This window comes from Grammomys surdaster, unplaced genomic scaffold, assembly GCF_004785775.1.
Source record: "Grammomys surdaster isolate TR1022 unplaced genomic scaffold, NIH_TR_1.0 205, whole genome shotgun sequence".
NCBI classification, from domain to species: Eukaryota; Metazoa; Chordata; class Mammalia; order Rodentia; family Muridae; genus Grammomys; species Grammomys surdaster.
The window spans coordinates 3,468,928-3,490,333 of record NW_021604650.1 but is presented as its reverse complement, the minus strand read 5'-3'; the positions used below and the strand labels follow the sequence as shown (position 1 = coordinate 3,490,333).

General features: G+C 49.6%; 2 protein-coding genes and 1 long non-coding RNA gene across 3 annotated transcripts in view; 1 reads left to right on the top strand and 2 right to left on the bottom strand.

Annotated features, from left to right (window-relative positions):
* The window catches only part of Rhod (ras homolog family member D), a 14,038-nt gene extending 2,463 nt beyond the window's left edge, over positions 1 to 11,575 (bottom strand). Inside the window, exons 1-3 of the mRNA XM_028771257.1 lie at positions 11,444 to 11,575; positions 3,782 to 3,869; positions 3,033 to 3,142 (exon numbers count right to left, since the gene is read on the bottom strand). Of these exons, the coding sequence (XP_028627090.1) occupies positions 3,033 to 3,142; positions 3,782 to 3,869; positions 11,444 to 11,575 (330 nt within the window). The remainder of the gene's footprint in view (positions 1 to 3,032; positions 3,143 to 3,781; positions 3,870 to 11,443) is intronic.
* On the top strand, positions 11,547 to 20,802 carry LOC114624328. Its single transcript, XR_003711909.1, has 3 exons — positions 11,547 to 11,613; positions 16,197 to 16,241; positions 20,003 to 20,802. It is a non-coding gene; the product is annotated as an uncharacterized LOC114624328 (long non-coding RNA).
* Positions 18,501 to 21,406, bottom strand: part of Syt12 (synaptotagmin 12) — a 30,665-nt gene continuing 27,759 nt past the window's right edge. The window contains exon 8 of the mRNA XM_028771256.1: positions 18,501 to 20,335. Within this exon, the coding sequence (XP_028627089.1) occupies positions 20,162 to 20,335 (174 nt within the window). The 3' untranslated portion in view covers positions 18,501 to 20,161. The remainder of the gene's footprint in view (positions 20,336 to 21,406) is intronic.

The window sequence follows — 21,406 nt, the reverse complement described above, 5'->3', positions numbered from 1 at the left end:
AGAGAGAGAGAGAGAGAGAGAGAGAGAGAGAGAGAGAGAGAGAGAGAGAGAGAGAGGAGGAAGGAAGGAAAGAAAGCTTACTATACCTTTAAACCCTGTTAACGCAGGTACTCAGGAGTCAGAGACAGGCAGCTCTCTGAGTTCAAAGCCAGCCAGGGCTACATAGAAGACCTTGTGTTTGCCTCAACAGGAGGAAGGACCCCTCAGAAGAACATTAGGGATGAGTTATTTTAGCCTTGACCACACATCTGGGGGCACCAGAGATACAGAGGAGGTTTCTCATCTTCAGGAGAACATGGCTGTTTGGTGGGCCACTCGGGAAAAGCTGCTAAAATGCTCTGGATCCTGGAACGAAATGGAGCCCAGGTATTCTCTCCATATTCACTGTTCACCAAGTCTGTCCTTGGGAAGGGGCTGCTGGGTAGCTCCACTAACCCAGCTGTGAGGCTTGAGCTGGGCCAGGCCTGTGAGAACCTAGAACCAGGATCACTTCCTTTAGGGCAGCCTGCACTGGATTCAGGACCTGCTCTTCTGGCTCTCCCAGTTTCCCCATTCTGCCCCTCCTCTCCCATTGGCTCTCTTCTTTACTAGCTGGGTGGCCTCCTCAGGTCCCTTGGCTGTACCCTACCCAATTGGTGGCTTCTCAATGGTTTTTCCAGGCTTCTCAATGGTTTTTCCAGGCCAGCCTCATACTCCCTACAGGAGACCTGCAGATTCCAGCTACCATAGGCCTGTTCAACTCCACCCTATCCCAGGCTCCTCCTCACCCTGGGGAAGAAGTAACTGCCTTCTGCTTGCTGTGGTCCAACTTCTCTCTTTTCTGTCTGCAATCGATCAGCAAATCCTGGGGCTCTGCCTTATAGGAGAATTCAGAATCTACCCACTGTTTCCACTGCATCATAGGCACCAGTATCCCCCATCCCCGCCCCAATGCCCATAAGGGCCTAGTGCAGAGGTGTGCGTGAGGAATGCATGTAACTGATTGCCCAGGCTCCAACCCCAGAGGAGCCACTTTAATAGAAAATGATCCCAGAAGTACAGCATCTTTACTCTATATAGTTGTCAGGATGATAAGTTAGCAAATACTCAGGTAAATGCTGGAACAGTGCACACTACATGGCACGTTCTTTTTACTTTTTTCGAAACAGGATTTCACTGGCTTTCACAGGGTTTCAGTGTATTCCTGGCAAGTTAGGAGAACTTACTATGTTGACAGGGGTGGCTTCAAACTCACAGAGACCCTTTTGCCTGTCCTTGAGTTCTGGGATTGTTGCCATGCCTGGCATGGCAAGTTTTTTGTTTTTGTTTGGTTTTGTTTTTCTTTTTCTTTTGGTTTTTCGAGACAGGGTTTCTCTGTGTAGCCCTGGCTGTCCTGGAACTCACTCTGTAGACCAGGTTAGCCTCAAACTCTCAAACTCAGAAATCTGCCTGCCTCTGCCTCCCAAGTGCTGGGATTAAAGGTGTGCGCCACCACTGCCCGGCTTGTTTTTCTTTTTTTGAATGTATTGTCTTTCCCCCCTTTTATTGAAAACATGACACGTTCTTAATGTTGTTGTTGCCATATCCTTACTGCCGTCTTTCCCAATGCTGTTACTGCCAAGGGAACCTGGCAGTGCATATATGGACGCCTTGGTAAGCAGTGGGTGAGGGGCTGTGCCATGCCTGGGCAGAAGAACTCAAAGGGTTGCCTCTTTGATCCTTGAGGGTAGCCTTGGGAAGCCCTCTTGATTCTAGGGCATCATGAGAGGCCACTGACTACCAGCAATGGAAGAAATGGAGTGGACTGGCAAGGGCTGCTAGAGTTGGACTTTATAGTGCACATGACCTCCAGCAGGCCCAGGCTGGGAGACAGCTTCTGACTCACCCAGTATTCTCAGCAGAGTCAGAAGGAAAAAAACCAGGGTTGTAGCCTGTAGCTGAGGACAGGCAAGGAGCCACTGGAGTAAGAGTCAGAGCAGAGACCCAGCTGCCACACTTTTATGTGACCCCGAACAAATTGCTGTCTTGTTTTGGGTCTCACGTTACCTATGTATCTATCAAACCTGGACACATCTAAGGCCTGCCAAGCCTTTTTGTTTGTTTTTAGACAGAATTTCACTATGAATCCCTGAATTCACTATGAATAACTTACTGTGTAGACCAGGTTAGCCTCAAACTCCTATAGATTGCTTGTCTCTGCCTCCTGGGTGCTGGGATTACAGGCATGTGCCACCACGCCTAGTTCCTTTTCTTTTCTTTTTTAATATGTGTGGATGATTTGTCTGTGCACCACATGCACACTATGCCTGTGGAGGCCAGAAGAGGACATCAGGTCCCCTGGGACAGGGGTTATAGGCAGTTATAAACCACTGTGTAGGTGCTAGGATCCTCTGGAAGAGCAGCAGTGTTCTTAACCTCTGAGTCATTTCCAGGCCATACTCTTAAAAAATATATTCATTTAAAAATTTTTAGCTTATATATGTATGAGTATTTTGCCCGCATATATGTATGTGTACCACATACATGTCTGATGCCCATAGAGTTCAAAAGAAGATGTCTGATTTCCTGGAGCCGGAGTTATGAATGGTTGTGAACCACCACATGGGTGCTGGAAACAGAGCCATGGTCCTCTCCAAGAGCAGCAAGTGCCCTTAACTACTGAGCCACCTCTTCAAACCCTTTATTATTTTTAAAAGTAATGTATGTGCATGTGTCTTTGCCTGTAGAGTACAGTAGACAGTGTTGGAATCCCTGTAGATGATGTTAGCTCTCCCACACAGGTGCTCGTTCTCTCTCTCTCTTTCTCATTGTGTATCTGTGAATCGCCTGGAACTCACTATGTAAACCAGGCCAGCCTCAAACTCACAGAAATACCCATGCCTCTGCCTCTCTGGTGCTGAGACTAAAGGCCCATGCCCAGCTCAGTATGCCCTCTTAACTGCTGAGCCATTAGCCCAGCCCCAGGCCTGCCAAGCTTTGACAGCTGACAGGGTAAAGAGTGATGAGCACTGGCCTGGAGATTGATGTCCTCCCTCTGTCACCCCAGCACCTACCCGGTTGGAGACGTTGTCAAAGCTGTTTGGATTGGTCACATCAAAGCAGAGGAGCAAGACATTGGCATCAGGATAGAACAAGGGCCGAAGGCGGTCGTAGTCATCTTGTCCTAAGCAAAGGAGAGGAGTCACTGCCTCCGGTCCTCCTGCCTGCTCTCAGTGTCTCTCCAACACCAGGGAGGTCACCTTAACAGACCTGGGCTTTTAGAGGGTAGGGTCAAGTTTTGTATCTCATGTGGATGTCTCCTTGGGGTGGTTCTTCCTTGGCTTGCTTGTGGTTTGTGGCAGCCTTGGCCTGGAGAAGCCATGGCTGGAAGATCCTATTCAAAAGGCTGAGTGTGCAGAGAGACCAGGCTTGGGAACCCACTTTGCTCTTGCTTGTGTAGTGAGGGCAAGGGCAGATAGGATACCAACAAAGTGGTCTGAGCAGGTTGAATATAAGGGGGCCTCTGAGTCCTACTGAGTTTAGTTTTGAGCTAACCCAAGTACCGGCCAGGCCAGGAGCCTGGGGGACACGGGGCCAAGGTCAGGAGGTATTAGAGAAGCTAAACTTCAGGGCACAGAGCTCAGGAGGCCAGGCCCTTGAGCTGCCCTGGGCAGGGGATGTAGACACATGCAGGTGAGGGATTGAGTTCCCTAGGGCTCCTCCTGCTGCCAGTGCTGTTCTCTGGAGACTGGCTGGCCTCCTGGTTCGGAAGCCACTGGGGCTCCCCTTCTCTTTCTTGCCTCCCCTAAAGCCCCACACCTACCAGCTGTGTCCCAGATTTGGAGGCGCACAGGTTTACCCTTCATTTGCAGAGTGGCGTTATAGCGCTCAAACACTGTGGGACTGTAGCTCTGAAGAAGAAAGAGGACAGAGTTAAGCTTTTGAGGATTCTGGGGCAAGCCAAACCCCTATGAATGTCTACACAACAACCCCTCACTGTAGTTGTTTCTGAGAAGGCCTCCGTTGTCTCAGGGACCAGTCTCGGGGAAAGGCTTAAAGCTTGATGCCAGAAGATCCCTTCCTCCTCGGTCATGTTTTCCTTGATTATAAATGGGAAGACTGAAGTCCCTCTAGTATAGTAGAACACTACATTAAGGAGTCAGGCGCTTGGCACACAGCTTGGTACAAAACAAGTTTGCCATACATGCTGGCGACTGGCATTAGCTTTGTCCAGTACCCGATTGTGAGCTTTCACCTGAGATCTCCCCTCTTCCAGGACGACATTAACTTACACCCACTTCTTCCCTTGTTCATTCATATATTCATGTAGCAGACATTAGCCTTTCTCCAGGCCTCGCTCTGGGCACTGAGGAGCCTGTACTAAAGACGACGCAGCCTGTCTTGGGGAGCTCAGGCTCCCAATTTCTGAGATCTCTTTTACTTCTCTCCTATTTTAGACAGAATCTCATAAACCCTGGGCTGGTTTTGATTCCCGATTCTTCTGTCGCCAGCCCCTATGTGTTAGGATTCAAGGTGTGGAACATCCCTCACTCCTGACTCTTTTCCTTTGAGTTGGGGTTTTGCTAGCTTAAACTACACCTTAATTCATGGCCGTCCTCCATCCTCAGCCTCTTTAGTAGTGAGATTACAAGCAAGTTTGACCAGGCCTGTTGTTGCTGCCTGCAGATCTGGATGTAGAATTCTCAGTTATTTCTCCAGCACCATGTCTGCCTGTGCACAGCCATGCCATGATCCCCGCCATGATGAGACCGGACTGAATCTCAGAAACGGTAAGCCAACTCCAATTAAATGCTTTGCTTTATAAGAGTTGCCTTGGTCAGCCTAGTGGTGGTGGCACAAGCCTGTCTCTGTGACTTCAAGGCCAGCCTGGTTCACAGAGCTTGTTTCAGGATAACGAGCTCCACAAAGAAACCCTGTCCCAAAACAACAACAAAAAGAGTTGCCTTGGTTGTGGTGTCTCTTTACAGCAATAGAACAGGTTTTTGTTGTTGTTGTTTTGTGTTTTTGGTTTTGGTTTTTTGAGACAGGATTTCTCTGTGTAGCCCTGGCTGTCCTGGAACTCACTCTGTAGACCAGGCTGGCCTCCAACTCAGAAATCCGCCTGCCTCTGCCTCCCAAGTGCTGGGATTAAAGGTGTGCACCACCACTGCCTGGCTGAACAGTTCTTTTCTAAAATGATCTATTTCTTTTGAGATGATCTCTCTATATAGCCCTGGCTCTCCTAGAACTCACTATGTAAATCCACCTGCTTCTACCTCTAAAGTACTGAGATTAACACACCCCTTTCCTTCTCTCCTCTCTCTCTCTCTCCTTCCTTCCTTCCTTCCCTCCTTCTTTTTTTTTTTTTTTTAAAGATTTTATGTTTTGCCTGCACGAATATGTGTGTACTATGTGTGTGCCATGTGCCCAGGAGGTCAGAAGAAAGCAGAAGATCCCCTGGAACTGGAGGTACTGACAGTTGGACCCACCATGTGGATTTTGGGTCTTCTGCAATAGTGTCAGCCACTGAGCCATCTCTACACACACACACACACACACACACACACACACACACCCTTTTTTTGAGTTTTTGAGACATAGTCTCACTGTGTAACTTGACTGGCCTGGAACTTGCCATATAGAGCTGACTGTCCTAGAACATAGAGAAACCCACTTGCCTCTGCCTCGTCAGTGCTGGCTTTTTTCTCTTTTCTTTTCTTTTCTTTTTGTAATGGGGAGGCTTCTTTTTGAGACGGGGGTTTTTGCTATGCAGCCCAGTCTTAACTAGAGCTTACAATCCTCTTTGGCTTTCACTTTCTGAATACTGGAATTAGAGACATAGACCACCATGTATGGCTCCTCTCAAACCTCATAAATCTGAAGATTCCTGTCACATACTTCCTATCTCAGCCTGCCTTTCCTGATCCTCCCTGACACACACACACACACACACACACACACACACACACACACACACACGCTCCTGTTGTGGCTTCTCCAGAGTGGGTTACCCAGGGCACAATCCCTGTGCTGACTGGTCTTCTGTCAACTTGACCATAAACTAGAGTTATCTGAAAGGAGGGAACCTTAATGTCTCCATAAGATCCAGCTACAGGGCATTTTCTTAATTAGTGATTGATAGGGGAGGGCCCAGCCCATTGTGGGTGGTGCCATCCCTGGATTGGTGGTCCTGGGTTCTATAAGAAGGCAGGTTGAGCAAGCCAAGGGAAGGCACTCAGTAAGCTGTACCCCTCCATGGCTTCTGTATCAGCTCCTGCTTCCACATTTCTGCCCTCTTTGACTTCCTTTGATGATGAACAGCATTATGGAAGTATAAGCCGAATAAACCCATTCCTCCCCAACTTGCTTTTTGGTCATGGTGTTTCATAGCAGCAGTAGAAACCCTAACTAAGACAGTCCCCTATCCAACCCCAGAGTTGTCCACTGGAGACTGGGTGACCTCCCTGGCTCAGTAAGAATTGGGGTTCTCCTCTTTTCTGCCCCTCCCAAAGCCCCATACCTACTTGCTTGTGTCCCAGATTTGGAGGTACACCCGCTCTACAATGGTTGAAGAGTGAACGTGACAGGTTTGATAGCTAGTACAAAAGCTAGGAACCTTTGCAAAATAGGGCCTGAGCCACAGGTAATGAAGTCTGCAGCCTTTTGCTGTAAGCTGCTCTCGACCTGGTCTTGTCATTGGTTTATTATTTGAATCAAGGCCTCATGTAGCTAAGGAACATCTTGAATTTATGATCCTCCTGGTTCCAGCTCCTGCATCCTACAAACACAGACAGGCACCACCACACCTAGTTTATGTAAAGGTGGAGATTGAACCCAGGACTTCATGTATGCCAGTTGAGCACTCTACCACCTGAGCTCCATCCCTAGCCCCCATTTGTTTGTCATTACATTTATTGGCAGGGGGCACACATGCCAGAGTACCCATGTAGATAGAGGTCAGAGAACAACCCTCAGGGCTCTGTGATCTCCTACTATGTGGGTCCTGTGGATGGAACTCAGGTTGTCAGGTTAGTGGGGAGTGCCTTTACCTGCTGGGCCATCTCCCCCACCCTCTCTCCCCTTTCTTTTGTTAAATTAGTTCTAATTATAGCTCAGGATGGCCTGCAACTTAACTGCAGTTTTCCTGCCTCAGCCTTCTGAGTGCTAGGATGACAAGCTTGAGTGATCATTCCAGGCTCAACCTCCTGTATCTTGGACCCCCTCAGCTTTTATCACTTGGCCAGGGCTGGCTTGTAAGGTCATAGTGTGGGCATCCCTAGTCTCGTTCTTTCTCATGTCAGGCAGGGCTCCTACTTGCCTATGACTCAGGAGGATCTTATCCCTGCCTGTCTGATAGCCAGACTGCCTGTCAGTCCTCTGAGTCATGCCCTGGCCAGCTGGGAGGGGCGCTCCTAGAGATGGGTCAGTGTGTTCTCTAGGGCACCTGCGGCATGCAGCAGAGGAAGAGTCGGCACCTGGAGAAAGATGAAGAAGACGGCATGGGGCATGGCTATTCTGTTCCCTCATGGATAGGAACAGACAAGGGCTCAGGCAGCCGTCCTGTTCCTCGGTACATCCTCTGCCCTTGGGCATTTTTACTACTGGGTAGTGCAAGGATAGCACTGGCTTTGAGACCAAATGAGCATGGCTTAGGACCCAATTCTGACAACCACCAGCCATATGTGGCCTTGGGCCTGTACCATCACTAGTTAAGAGAAAGAGTGTCACCTCAGGATGCAAAGTGAAGACCTGGTCCAGCATTTATCACTACTCACCTGCTTGACATTGTCCACACCAGCCCTGTCTATCCCTCTGGATACTTCCTTTCCCATCCACCCCCTGTGGTGGTTTGAATAGGTTTGGCCCCACAGACTTGTGTATTTGAATGCTTGGCTCATAGGAAGTGGCACTATTAGGAGGTGTGGCCTTGTTGGAGGAAGTGTCACTGTGGGGGCAGACTGTGAGGTCTCCTATGCTCAAGTTACACCCAGTATAGCACAGTCTCCTGCTGCTATCTGCAGATCAAACTGTAGAACTTTCAGCTCCTTTTCAAGCACCAAGCCTGCCTTTACACTGTCATGCTTCCCACCATGACCACAATGGACTAAACCTCTGAAGCTAAGCTAGCCCCAATTAAATGTTTTCCTTTATAAGAGCTGCCATGGTATGCTGGCAGTGGTGGCGCACGCCTTTAATCCCAGCACTTGAGAGGGAGAGGCAGGCGGATTTCTGAGTTCGAGGCCAGCCTGGTCTACAGAGTGAGTTCCAGACAGCCAGGGCTACACAGAGAGACCCTGTCTTGAAAAACAAAAAAACAAAAAACAAACAAACAAACAAACAAACAAAAAGAGTTGCCATGGTCATGGGGTCTCTTCACAGCAATAAAACCCTAATTAAGACATTAACTGTTGTCTCTGGCCTCTGTCCTAGAGCAAGGACTGTCACAGTGAAGATACTGACCTTTGCATTAGAGACCCTAGTGTAGCCACCCATACCAGTTGAGGGCCTAGACAAAGCTCTTGGGAGACACAGGCCAGTGTCCCACAGACACTTGTGAAGTGGTCCCAGCTCTCTAAACTCTTCTCTTGACTCCTACAACCTCAGTAACATCAAGAGGCTCTGAGGGGAGTGGGCCAGCAGACGTAGAGCTGTGTGTCTCCAGAAGCCACTCCAAACACCTGCCTCTTCTGAGGTCACCAATTTCTGTTCCTGACACCAGACAGACCTGAGGTGAGCTGGAAGGGGCTGTGTTGGCTGCGTCACTGAGAAGTGTCACTGCCCCACCTCTTACTTTGGAATGTGACTCTTATCTATACCTTTTGTGGTGTTCTTTGCCCCCACTCCCTAGGCAGAAGTGCCTAATCTTATCTGTTTTGTTCAGCAAGAGACACAAGGCCTGGCTTGGGTTGACCCAGGACAGAGATGACTCAGCCTTGGTCCTGCCTTCTTGGGGTTCACAGATAGGTGACCATTACAGAATGAGGACAGGGTTCTCCAGGTAGGACACCTGTGGACACTGGAGCAGTCTGAGGACTTCAGACTTGAAAAGTTCTGCAGGTGAGTTGCTCTCTCCCACCTTCTGTCCCTTGTAAGCCACTAAGAATGGCTGTGTTCTCAGTGCCACCTGAGACTTCTTGGGGAGTGAAGTCTCTCCTTGCCCCTCTGGCCGTAAACTTGGAGTTGGACCCCAGCCAGTGAAGACCACAGAGGCTTCTCCAACTACTCTTTCCTCTGCCCTTTGCTGTAGGCAGAAAGCCTGGAAACCAGGCGGAGGCGGAAGAGGCTGAGACTGGGTCAACAGACAGCAGAGATGGCTTCAGATGTCATGGTGTGCCCCAGGGAGGGGGCAAGGTGACCTGAGCGCCAGATCAGAGCTACCCTCATGTTCTCCTCAAAAAGCTCTGCCTGCAGTCACAACACTTGGGAGGTGGAGGCAAGGAGGTTAGAAGGCATCTGTGGCTACGCATTGACTGAGGTCAGCCTGGACTACTTAAGACTGAGACCTTGTCTCAACAAACCAGCCAGGCAGCGGCAGCACACACCTGTAATACCAGGCAGAGGCAGGCAAACCTCTGCATTTGAGGCTAGCCTGGTCTACAGAGCAAATTCCAGGACAGCTAGGGCTACACACACAGAGAAACCCTGTCTCTAATAGTGGTGTGTCACAACTGTAGTCCCAGCACTATGGAGGCAGAGGCAGGAGGATCATTGATTTGAGATGAATGTAGACTACATACAGAGACTCTGTCTCAGAAAGAGACTAAGATATAATTAAAAGGAACTCTCTCTCACGCCGGGGTTTTCCTAGATAAAGGAGGACTAGGGACAAGGTGGATCCATCCCCTGGTCTTTTGTCACTCAGTGTACCCTGTAAAACATGTATAGTTCATGAGTGGTGGCACACACCTTTAATCCCAGCACTTGGGAGGTAGAGGCTAGCCTGGTCTACAGAGTGAGTTCTAGGGCAGCCAGGACTACACAGAGAAACCTGTCTTGAAACACACACACACACACACACACACTCACACAACCCAAAGCAAGCAAACAAACAAAATCCCGTACACAGTTCACAGACTTAAAGGTGTTTCCATATGAAATTGGAATGGCTCCTGCTGTCGATGTCACCATCTGGAATGTTTGACCCTGGACAGTGATGCCGAGCCCCGCCCCCTCCACGCCCCTCTGATCCCCTGGTTCCCACGATGGTTGGGTTCCCATGGGCAGTACCTAAAGACCTAGAAAATATCTTCTATACTTAAACAAACAAACAAACAAACTGTGTAACTGCCTAAAGGAGGTGATGTCAGCTTTGCAAACCACAAAACCAAAGGCTCTGAGATGGGTATGGTGGCACATACATGTAATCTCAGCAATCCTTGGGTGATGAGACAGGAGGACTGAGTATTCATGAGGCCTCCACAATAATATCCTGTCTCAAAAACAAAACAGAAACCACTAAAGTAAAAATACAAAAAAATAAACCCATAAACACCAGTAGTTCACTGGTATAGAGTGGCAAGCGAGACTGACCTATTTGCCCGGTCAGCGTCTCTGGCCTCCTCCATCAGACTACCCACCTCTGGACAATTCCAGAGGCCACAAGGATGTCGGGATAGGAAAAGAAGACACACGCTGCTGAAGGCAAACCCGCAGACACCCAGGACCCCCACTCTGTGTAGGCACAGAAAGAGAGCTCAGCCACTGGTCATGGGCTCTACTGAGCTGTCTGGACAGTCTGTCCTCAAGGACTCACAGTGACAAGCCTAGAGAGCCAGGATGCACCAGGCACTGCACTGAGCGGTCCATCTGCCTTCAGCCTCACTGTCCCAACTCCCTTTTCCCTATCAGGTTGCTCTGAGAAACTGAGGCTTAGAGTCCAGCCAAGGCATAAGGAGAATCGGGCTCTTCAGAAAAGGGTCTGTGTTCCACAGTTTTCCTCTCTTAAGGTGAAGCATGGGGATTTGCACCAAGGTGGCTAGGGTTGGAGAAGAGGTGGTGTCGCCCAACGAACATCATTTATCAACTTTCAATGAATCTTTCTCGCATGCAGACTCTATCCACACACTCTTCTATAAGCTCGGGTAATAGCTGTCAGTCCTACCATGCAGTTAAGGAAACAGGCACAGAGAGGGTAAGGGACATGCCCAAAGGCACACAGCTGTAAGAGACAAAAAGTTTGATTTTACTGCTGCCAGTTTAGCTCCAAAGTCCTCACTCACTCTCTTAGCCAAGTAGTGACAACAACTGCTCTTTTAGGATTTGCTATTTCCCCAGGTGGCCTAACTCGGTCTCTGTGGCACCCCTCCTCCTAAGTGCCATTAGTCCCAACTTCGCTCCTACTGGCTAAATCTGAAAAACCTGCCTTCAACCCCAGGCCCTGCTGAGATTCCCCCCTAGGAGGCTAGAGTTGGGTACTTTCGAGGCAGTTCTCAGCAGACCCGAACATGGGGTGTCCCAGCTCAGGGCCAAGGGTGAGGGCACTCACCTCTGGGAAGGCCCCATTGGCGAAGACCATCATCAGTGACGTCTTCCCGCAGCCCCCGTCGCCCACCAGGACCACCTTGACCGAGCGCCCGCTGTGCGGCGCCTCCTCTCCCGCAGCCTGGGACGCGTTCATCCCGGGCTGGCGGACGGCGGTGCGCGGAGCGGCAGGCGGTACGCGGTACGCGGCGGGCTGGCTACGGCGGGCGCGGGGCTGGCCCGGCGGGACAGGAATGTGGAAGGGGCGGGGCGGCGGGAGGAAGTGGGAGCGGGGCGGTCGGGGCAGAAGGCGGACGGGGGCGGAGGACACCCAGCTCAGGTGAGAAGCCTTGGGCAAGATGGGGGTGCGGCGCCCGGCCAGGGGTGGACGCTCCTGGGGTCTGGTCTCCCGGCGTCCTGTCTAAGCACTCAAGAAAGACTTTTGCAGCACCTCCTGCGTGCGGTCACTGAGGCTGCAGGGGTGGGCGGAGACCTACGCCTCCAGAGGGCACCCAGGGCTCGTGGGAGAGAAGTAGACAAGTACTTGAAGAGAGGCTGGGGACAAGGAAGGAGGAAGCATCTGGACTATCTGCTATGGGTGGGAGGTGATTTTTATGAATGAATGAATGAATGAATGAATGAATGTTAGTTTCTGCTATTTGAGGACCTCCTCCAGATGTTATAGGTCAGATGAGAAGGGAGTGGCCCGGACATTCCCTTGTGGGTCACTTCAGGACCTCTTCAGCCAGCACCAGGAAGCTTCAATGAAGGTGAATTACCACGCGTCTCACCCAGGCAGCCAATGATTTAAGGAAAACTATGGAACCTTCTGTTTGTAGAGCTCAGAGCTGGCTCTGGCACATGGCTGATGCATGGATGGTTCATATTATACAGTATGATGACCTTATAGTATATAGTATTTATTTTTAAGTTTTTTTTTTAAATATTTATTTATTTATTTTATTGATGAGTACACTGTAGCTGTCTTCAGACACACCAGAAGAGGGCATCCAATCTCATTACGGATGGTTGTGAGCCACCATGTGGTTGCTGGGATTTGAACTCAGGACCTCTGGAAGAGCAGTCAGTGCTCTTAACCACTGAGCCATCTCTCCAGCCCTATTTTTAAGTTTTATTTTTTACGTGTGTGGGCGTTTTATCTGCATGTATGTCTGTGCACCCTGGTGCCTTCTCTACGCGGAAGCCCTGGAACTGCAGTTACAGACCTTATGAGCCACCATGTGGATGAACCTGGGTCCTCTCAAAGAGCAGCCAGTGTTTTTAACCTCTGACCCATGTCTCCAGTTCTTTGGTATAATGTTTAATCAATGCAGATGGTCCTTAGTTTCTTAGAGTCTGGGGACCCTGCACTGTTCTGATCAAAACCTCTACTGTGAGAAGCTTAGAATGGGAGGTGTCAGGGGACAGGAGAAAGGAAAAGGGGCTCTTCATCTGGGGTAGATAAGGAGGACCTTCAGACAGGAGAGGCAGAGTTTTCAGGAAAAAGAAACAGGTGTTTCAAACAGAACACCGAAGAAGCTGGAGCAAGGTAGCCACGCCCCCCACTTCTTAGCGACGTGACAGAGGGCGGGACTTGGCTGAGTCGCTAGTATCTGGATGGTGAGTGGAGCATTTTGGATTTCAGGAGTAAATTTTACTGTTCTCTAAGTCTCCGCATCCTTCTTTGTGATCAGATTTTTCTTTTTAACTTTTAGTGAGCATAAGTGGGTTGGAAATGAGGCTGTGTTGCTAGAATGCTTAACTAGCATGCATGAAAGTCTAGGGTCCATTCCCAGTTCCACATAAACTGGACTCGGAGAGTCTAACTCCAATACTGATGAGGTGAAGGTAGGAGGATCTGAAGTCAGTGTCAGCTTGGCTGTACAGTGAAGTTCAAGGCCTGCCTAGGCTAGATAGTCTGTCTAAAAAAGAGAAGAGAAAGGTCTCGCCTGTCTCCCCAGACCTGGGACTGGGTGTTTACATGGAAGCTACATGGTCAGAAGTCTTTGGGTTTCACCTCCCACCTCCACACTGGTCAGGACTTCATCTCCCATTGTATTCAAAGTCAGGCAGGTGACAATGACCTTCAGCCCTATTTGATCCTTATTGTATCTCAAGGAGGCAGTTTCCACTTTCCCTCGGGCCAGAGGTCAGCTGCTCGGAAGGAGCCTCTCCCAGAGCCTTCCAGCTCCACCTTTTGGATGCCCCTTCCCCGAAACTGCCACAGGGCTGGGCAGGACTTGGCATGAAGCTGGGTGTGTAGTTGAGCAGGATGCCCAATAAAAGGAGTGGTGAGGAGGGGCCCTACCCCCACCCCCAACACTCTAGTCAGCTGTCAGCCTAGTCATCCCTGCTGCTGTCAGCAGGCCAGCCTGGGAGGCAGGTGGAGCTAGAGGAGGGAGGGTGGAGGGAGCTGAGAGTCAGGCAGAGGCGGCCTTCGTTGCTATAGGGATAATCACTCTAATGACACACTTGACAACTCTCACACTTTACAGCACATACTAATGGGTGTTAGCTGCTATGCAGGGACTGTCCATCAGGAGGCAGGATTTGCTAGCTCCATTTTACAGAGAAGGAAACTGAGGCCTAGAGAGGGTGACTTCTTAAGGACCCTAAGGCTGTCCCCAAATCTCACTTCTTGTACATTACTGCTCTCACACTGTGAGGTAGGCTTCTGCTTCTTGTTTTGGAGACTTGGGGATTGAATCCCAGAGGGAGGCCGATGTTTGGCTTGGGCCAATTCGACCGAGAGCCAGGACTTAGTCTAACCATGTCTAGTCCAGCCTCACCAACACTCTTATGTTCAGGTTCCTGTGAGAGGCATATCAGTCAGTCACTGACCCATGGCCATCTGCCCTGGTAGCCAGGAATTTCCCCAAATCTGACATTGCTGGACTCTGGACTACACTGTTTTCCTGAAGTTTATTTTTGGAGTGGGGTGGGGTAGCCACATAGTTGGCCTCACTGGGGTGCTGTTTGCTGTTTTTCTGTTTACTGTGGCTGCTGCTGACTTCCGGTCTGTGACTCAGCCCCCTCCAGGCCCCATCAATTCCAAGCTGAAAATCCTTCATGAACCCCGTGTAGCATGTGACTGCCCTGCAGGCCTCAGAATGGCAGGGGAGGTGGGGCCAGCATCGTCTGGAATGTTGTTATTGGTGCTGCAGGTCTCCAGCAGAGCCATGACCACCTCCAGAGCAGGGGCCACAGCTGACCCATTTCTGTACCCCAGACTATCTCAGACTGGCGCCAGCTGTGGTTCCGGATATCATGTCTAAATGACAGGCTGGCTGGACAAACACAGCAAGAGAAAGAAAAGGATAAATGAAGAACAGAGGGAGGAAAGGACGGGAAGCAGAGGGGGCAGGAAGGAAGAGAGAAGGGAAGGAAGTGGGGTTTGAAAGAGCAAAACTGGCCAAATGGCAAAGTGTTGTGGTGGTACATGCCTGAAACCCCAGCACTCAGTAGGCAGCGATTCTCTGTGAGTTCAAGGCCAGCCTAGTCTATATAGCAAGTTCCAGGCCAACCAGGGTTTTGTAGTAAGACCCTGCCTCAAAAATAAACCATAAGTACAGCAAACAGACGAGATGAAGGAGAAGTGCACATAACACTTGACAAGAGGTGTGTTGTGCTCGGCAGAGAAGTCATTACCTTCCACCATCTACTTGCTCCAAGGACAAACCTAAGTTTCTGCCCCATTTTCTGGCCCCCTCTGTATTTCCCTGCAGCTAGACATCGCAGGCTGTTCTGATTCTTTACTGCCACTCTGTGGCCACTTTGCTCTCTGCAGGTCATTACTTGGGCTTTTCCCTGGGGTTCCTGGTCTGGGGTGCTGGGTGTTTGTGTGGCTATGGTCTTGTCTCTGGGAAGGCTTAGCAGGGCCCACTGATCTGCGGTGCATTTCCCTAAGCCTTTGTGTGTGCACTTTATGGCTTCGCTCTTTAGTTCCATCCATTAGATTCCGGAAGCCCTTGGGCTCAGCAGAGACTATGCCACTCAAACCTAGCCCTTGGCACATGACATTTTATTCTGTCCTTTGATGTACATATGATTCCTATGCACCTTTGAAAAATGAAGAAACAAGGAGCTCGAAGAGGATAGTTTGACTAAGGTCCAGTTGACAGTTGGAGGAGCTAAGCCTCAAATCCAATCATTGAGTTCCAGAGTTTGTTCATACAGAATCTTCAAAAATTATGCCAGGGTGGTGACAAATGTCTCTAATCACAGCATGTGGGAAGCAGGGGCAGGAGAAATAGGAGTTTGGTGTTATCCTTATTTACAAAGTGAAATTTTATTGTTGTTTTTGTGTTTTTTAAGACAAGTTCTCTGTAGCGCTGGCTATCCTAGAACTCACTCTGTAGAGTGAGGCTAGCCTCCAACTCAGAGATCTGCCCGCCTCTGCCTCCCAAATGCTGGGATTAAAGGTGTGTGCCACTGTGCTTGGTTTATATAGTAAATTTGAGGCCAGCTCCAGATCTGTGAGGCTCTGTATCTAAAAAACAGGGGGCAGGTGGAACGACAGCTCAGTGGCTAAGAGCTCTTGTTGCTCTTGCAGAGGACCTGAGTTCAGTTCCCAGCACCAGGTGGTAGCACACAACCAGTAACTCCAGTTCCAGGGTATTCTATGCTCTCTTCTGGCCTCTCTGGACCCAGGGCAGACACATGGTGCACATACATTCAAATAAAAATATAAAATAAAAATCCTTAAAATTTAAAAACATAAAGCCGGGGGTGTGAGGAGCCTTTTATGGGCTAACTTGTCCAACACTCTTCATTTTCAGTTGTAGAAACAGGTCCTGAGAGTGCAGTGACTTCTCACACAGCAGGTAAGCAGACCCAGGCTTTTGTCCTGCAAGACAGGACCTGGAAGATGGCCCCTCCTAAGCAGCTCCCCCGCTGCATGGACCTCCTCTTTGGCTTCCCCTCCTTCCTTGCTACTTACTGTTGGGCTTTCCCAGTGGGTGCACTGAACAGGGAGGAAGCACTGTGACCATCTCAACACTCATTTACTCTCCTAATTAACTTGTTACTCTGGGTATCTGTGGGCATAGATAGGTAGGCTCAGGCAGGAGACGGGAGGAAAGGAGGATAAGAGATGCCTTCGTTGGTGGGTGCTAAAGGACACATCTTACTCTTTGTATGGGCAGGACTGCCTCTGGCAATACTGAGTTAGTTATTGACCTTCACGCCTTTCCTTTTGGGTGGGTTCTTAGAGAGAACCTGGGCTGGAGGAATAGGAAAGAAGAAAGGGTGGGGAAGGATGGGAGCTTAGGAAAGGGGTCAGAAGTGGGAGAGGCAGGCGGATTTCTGAGTTCGAGGCCAGCCTGGTCTACAGAGTGAGTTCCAGGACAGCCAGGGCTACACAGAGAAACCCTGTCTCCAAAAACCAAAACAAAACAAAACAAAATAAAAAAAAAACAAAAAACAAACAAACAAACACAAAAGTGGGAAGAGACAGGTGAAGGGAGTCATGAAAGGAGATGGGATTAGGGGTAATTCACCCTCAGCCATCCTGCTTTCTCTCCAATAGAGCCTCTGATTATTTAGAAAAAGATTTAATTGGTACTTTATATGTTGTATGTATTAGTGTTTTGCCTGCATGTATGTAAGTGAGTCACAAGCATGACCTAGAGGGCACCAGATCCTCTGGAACTGGAATTCTAGACTTGGGAGTCACCATGTGGGTGCTTGAAATCAAACCTGGGTCCTCAGCTAGGGCAGCCAGTGCTCTCAACCTCTGAGCCATCTCTCCAGCACTGAGTAGCCCTCACCATTTTTTGTTTGTTTGTTTGTTTTTGGTTTTCAAGACAGGGTTTCTCTGATAGCTTTGGCTGTCCTGGAACTCACCCTGTAGACCAGGCTGACCTTAATTTATAGAGATCTGCCTGTCTCTGTCTCCCAAGTGCTGACTGGGATTAAAGGTGTGCCACCACTGCCTGGAGAACACCTCATACTTTGAGTTCTCTTTAATGAACCCCAAACCTAGAAACTGTTTAGTGATCTGCCCTGCTCACCCTTCTGCCTACGGCTGTGCTTGCTCACTTCTCTTACAGGTCCTCAGCTCCCCACTGAGCCCTTTCCTGGTCCCCTCTTGTCAGCAAAGACCTTCTGCCTCATCTGGGGTGTTGGTGCCGTCAAAGCCCATCTCCCTCAACCTCTCAAGTGTCTGCCAGGCTATGGTTCTCCAGACATGGGACACTAACTAGTCTGTGGTCTCTGACCTGTGACCTACCGGGGATGCTGGGAATTTAACAAATTCTTTGTTCTTAAGCTGTGCAGTGGTAGTGCACATCCTAGCACTCAGGAGGCAGAGGCAGCCAGGGCTACACAGAGAAACCCTGTCTTGGGGAAAAAATTTATTCTAGAGAATTCCACACATGCATACAATGAATGTGATCAGAGCCGCAGCATCTGCCCCTTACTGAGACGCTGAGAATTCTCTTCTTGCTCATGAGCTCCCGGGGAAAGAAAAGGAGAGGAGGAAGTGTGTTAGGATCCAGAAGTTTCTCAGCTGGCCTTCAGGGACTTTTGAGGAATTAGAAAAAGACCAATAGGCTCTCCAACCATATAGCCTGAACTTGATCATAAGTCTGTGATTTTCTTGTTGTGTGATCTCAGGCGTGTCTCCGAGTCTGGTGTCTACACCTCTGTAAGGGGAATGGCACAGTTGCCTGCCTTTAAGTGCATCTGGTCTGCAGCCCAAGCACCAATTCTCAGTGTTCTTGTAAAGCCCTTTCCCATCCCTGGTCTATGTTTTGCCCCCACCCCTATCCCCTGGCTCTCCATCCCCTCCCAATGTGGTAGCAAGGCAAAGAACTCTGCCCAGTGTTTGTCGCTTCCTGTACTCCTGTGATGTGCTGTTACTAGGATGCTTTTCCTACATATTGAATATTCTTCAGTCTCACCACCAGGAAGCCTTCCTTGACTTCCCAATACCCTTCTTCCCCAACCAGGGCTGGTACTGAGATCCCTCTTCAGAACTTCCCTTGTAGATTGAAGATAGCCTCCCTTGCCAGGAATGAAGGACCCAGTACCCCTGTGGGGCCCAAGGTTTAGATACGGTCCCAGTAAAGATAGTAAAATGATTACTCAAGGCTGAGCAGGGGTCCCTGTAAGCCTCCTTCCTGCCCCAGTTTTATTTTGTTTCAAGAATCATTCCAGGCAGCATTCCTGGCTGCCACCACAGCCATCTGGGCACACTGTCAACGTTTCATGCAGTATAGAAGGAAGGAACAACGGGATGGAGGGTGGGGGGTGTGGTCTGCTCTGCAAAGCCATTGGATTAGTCTGGGCTAATTAGCCTTGTCCAGATGACAAGGCCTGGCCCAGCCACCACTATCCCTGGCCCGTTTTTAACCTCTTGATATTGGCCACAGGGTGAGACGCTTCAGTGGGTCCAGTTGTGGCTGGTGTCCTGCTGACCTGTGTCCCTATCCTAGCCGCCCTTCTCCTCGTCACTGACCGTAGTGATTAGACCTGCTTCCACCTGGGCCTCCATGATTCATTAAGGCCGAGGACCAGAGCCCTCTTCTTACCACTCTCATGCCCACTACCCTTTTAAACCTTTAGTGCCAGAGAGGAGCCAAAAGCCACCATTTCTCTGGGAGAACTGCCTTCTCAAGTGACAGCCAGCACCTCGCTTATGGTGTGATCCCCTCACTAACTCTGACCAGGTGGGAGTCAAAGAACGATTCTGGTACTGGTGTACACCCCAGTCCCTTGCATATGAACATCATTTTCTCCAGAGTTCTTATTGGCTTGAGACTAAGGCTAGATATCCTTGTAGTCTCCATTTTAGAGAACTTGACCTAAAATTCCTAGGGTTGGATTTAGACCGACCTGACATCTTCCTTTCAAGAGAAACCTGGCCTGGAAGGACACCAGCCAACACTGGTGAATCTGTGCTGATTTGCTTTGGATCCACACAAGGACCTGGATCTGGGCCACTGGGTACTTCTGGCTCCCTCAGGAGTGGATGGTCAGGGGAGCCTTCATGTGGCCTACTGGTTTCTGTTGGGCCTGGCCTCCTGGCCTCTTCCTGTGTTCACTGCAGTGGGCAGAGTCTGTGTTTGAGATGGACTAGTTTGTGTCTCTTCTATTGTTTGACTGCTTACCACAATCCCCATGACCCCCATGGTAAATCTTGGGTGCATTTTTTTTCTCCAACCCTCAAAGTGAAACTCCTTCCTTGTCTGAGAGATCCTCACTGTTACCCCAGACCTCAGGGCTCCTTCCCAAGTTCATCTGTTCCGGTTGTTACTTGGCACTGAACCGAAAAATCAGGATGGGAGAGGAGCATCTTGAGTTCCTGGCATCCTGAGTGCTATGTCTCATTTATATTAGCCCTGTCACTACAGGAACTGTCTCCTCAAGACTTATTAACGTCTGTCCTCTAGGAGAATGGCAGAAGGGGAGTTGGCCAGTTCTGAAACCCACATCCCTCTGCGGGCCAAGGAACATACTTCCTAAGGCTCTTCAATACACAGTTGGTCAGTCTGGTAGGTCCCCAGACAGCTACAGGTAGTCCTCAGTGGAGAAATTACCCAGGGTGCCCAGATGATGAGCCACACCCATTTTTCCATGACAGTCTGGATAGAGGATCCAAGATGGCTGATGAGGACCCCCGGGAGGTGGGGCGGCTCTGGTGTTCACAGCTCCAGCTGACTGTGGAGAGGTCATTGCTGGACAGAACTGAGATAGTGCCAGGCTCTGAAGACTCTGCTGCCCACCCGGCCTGCCCTGGCTGTTAGTTTCGCCGGACTGGATGCCACATGGACACAGGCCTGCGCAGCGTGGCCAGCATCTGGTTCCAGTGTGTGGTGCCCATGCCACTGGCCCCTGGCCCAATGATGACATGGCCCACGTTGTCCCCACGGCCGTCACTGCTGCTCTCAGCCACTGTCACTCGGAGAGACAGGTCCTGGGGAGAAGGTGACATGAAAGATTGGGACCAGGAGCAGCTGAAGGGTTCTCCCTGGCTCTCAGGCTCCAAGGCCCTGTGAGGTGCACACAGCTCTTTGAGTCTTCCCATCTGACTTGGAAGAAGAGACTTGTCCTAGTTACTTCCAGATGGATAGCCAGCTGCAATGTGACCTTGCTAAGTGCTAAAAAGTGACAGTCCCAGCAGGATTCAAATCCATCTCTCACTTCTCTGTCCCTCAACATTTTTTCTTTAAGATTTATTTTATTTCTGAGTTTGAAAAGATGGGTAAGCAGTTAAATACACTTGCTGTTCTTGCAGAAGACCTTTTTTTAAGTCCCAGCCCCCACATGTTGACTCAGTAACTCCAGGGTATCTGAACCCTCTTTGTGGGTATCTGGCATGCATGTTATGCACAGACATACATACAAGCAAAATACTCATACCCATAAAATAATAAAAACCTTAAAAAGATTTTATTTTAAATTATGTATGTCTGTAATGTGCATATGAGTACAGGTACCCACAGAGACCAGAAGAGGGTGCTGGATCCTCTGGAGTTGAGATTATAAGCACTTGTGAACCATCTGATGTGAGTGCTGGGAACTGAACTTGGGTCCTTTGCTAGAGAAGTATGTCTCTTAACCACCAAGCCATATCTCCATCCCTGCTTGTTCTTGAGATAGGGTCTCATAGCCCAGGCTGGCTTTGAACTTGCTATGTAGTTGAGGCTGTATTTGGATACCTGATCTTCCTGCCTTGGCATCTGAAGTACTAAGATAACAAGTGTATGCTTCTGTATCTGGCTTAGAACTTAGGCTGTTTGTTTGTTTGTTTGTTTGTTTGTTTTGGTTTTTAAAAAATACCCTTTAAATGTGTATAAGTGTTTGCCTGCATGTATGTATATGCATCACATGCATACAATGCCCAGAGAAGCCAGAGGAGGGTGCTGGATCCCCTGGAATTGGAGTTACAGGTGGTTGTGAGCCACCATGTGGTTGCTGGGAACTGAACCCAGGTCCTCTGGAAGAGCGGCAGTGCCCTTAACCATAGACATCTCTCTAGTCCTTT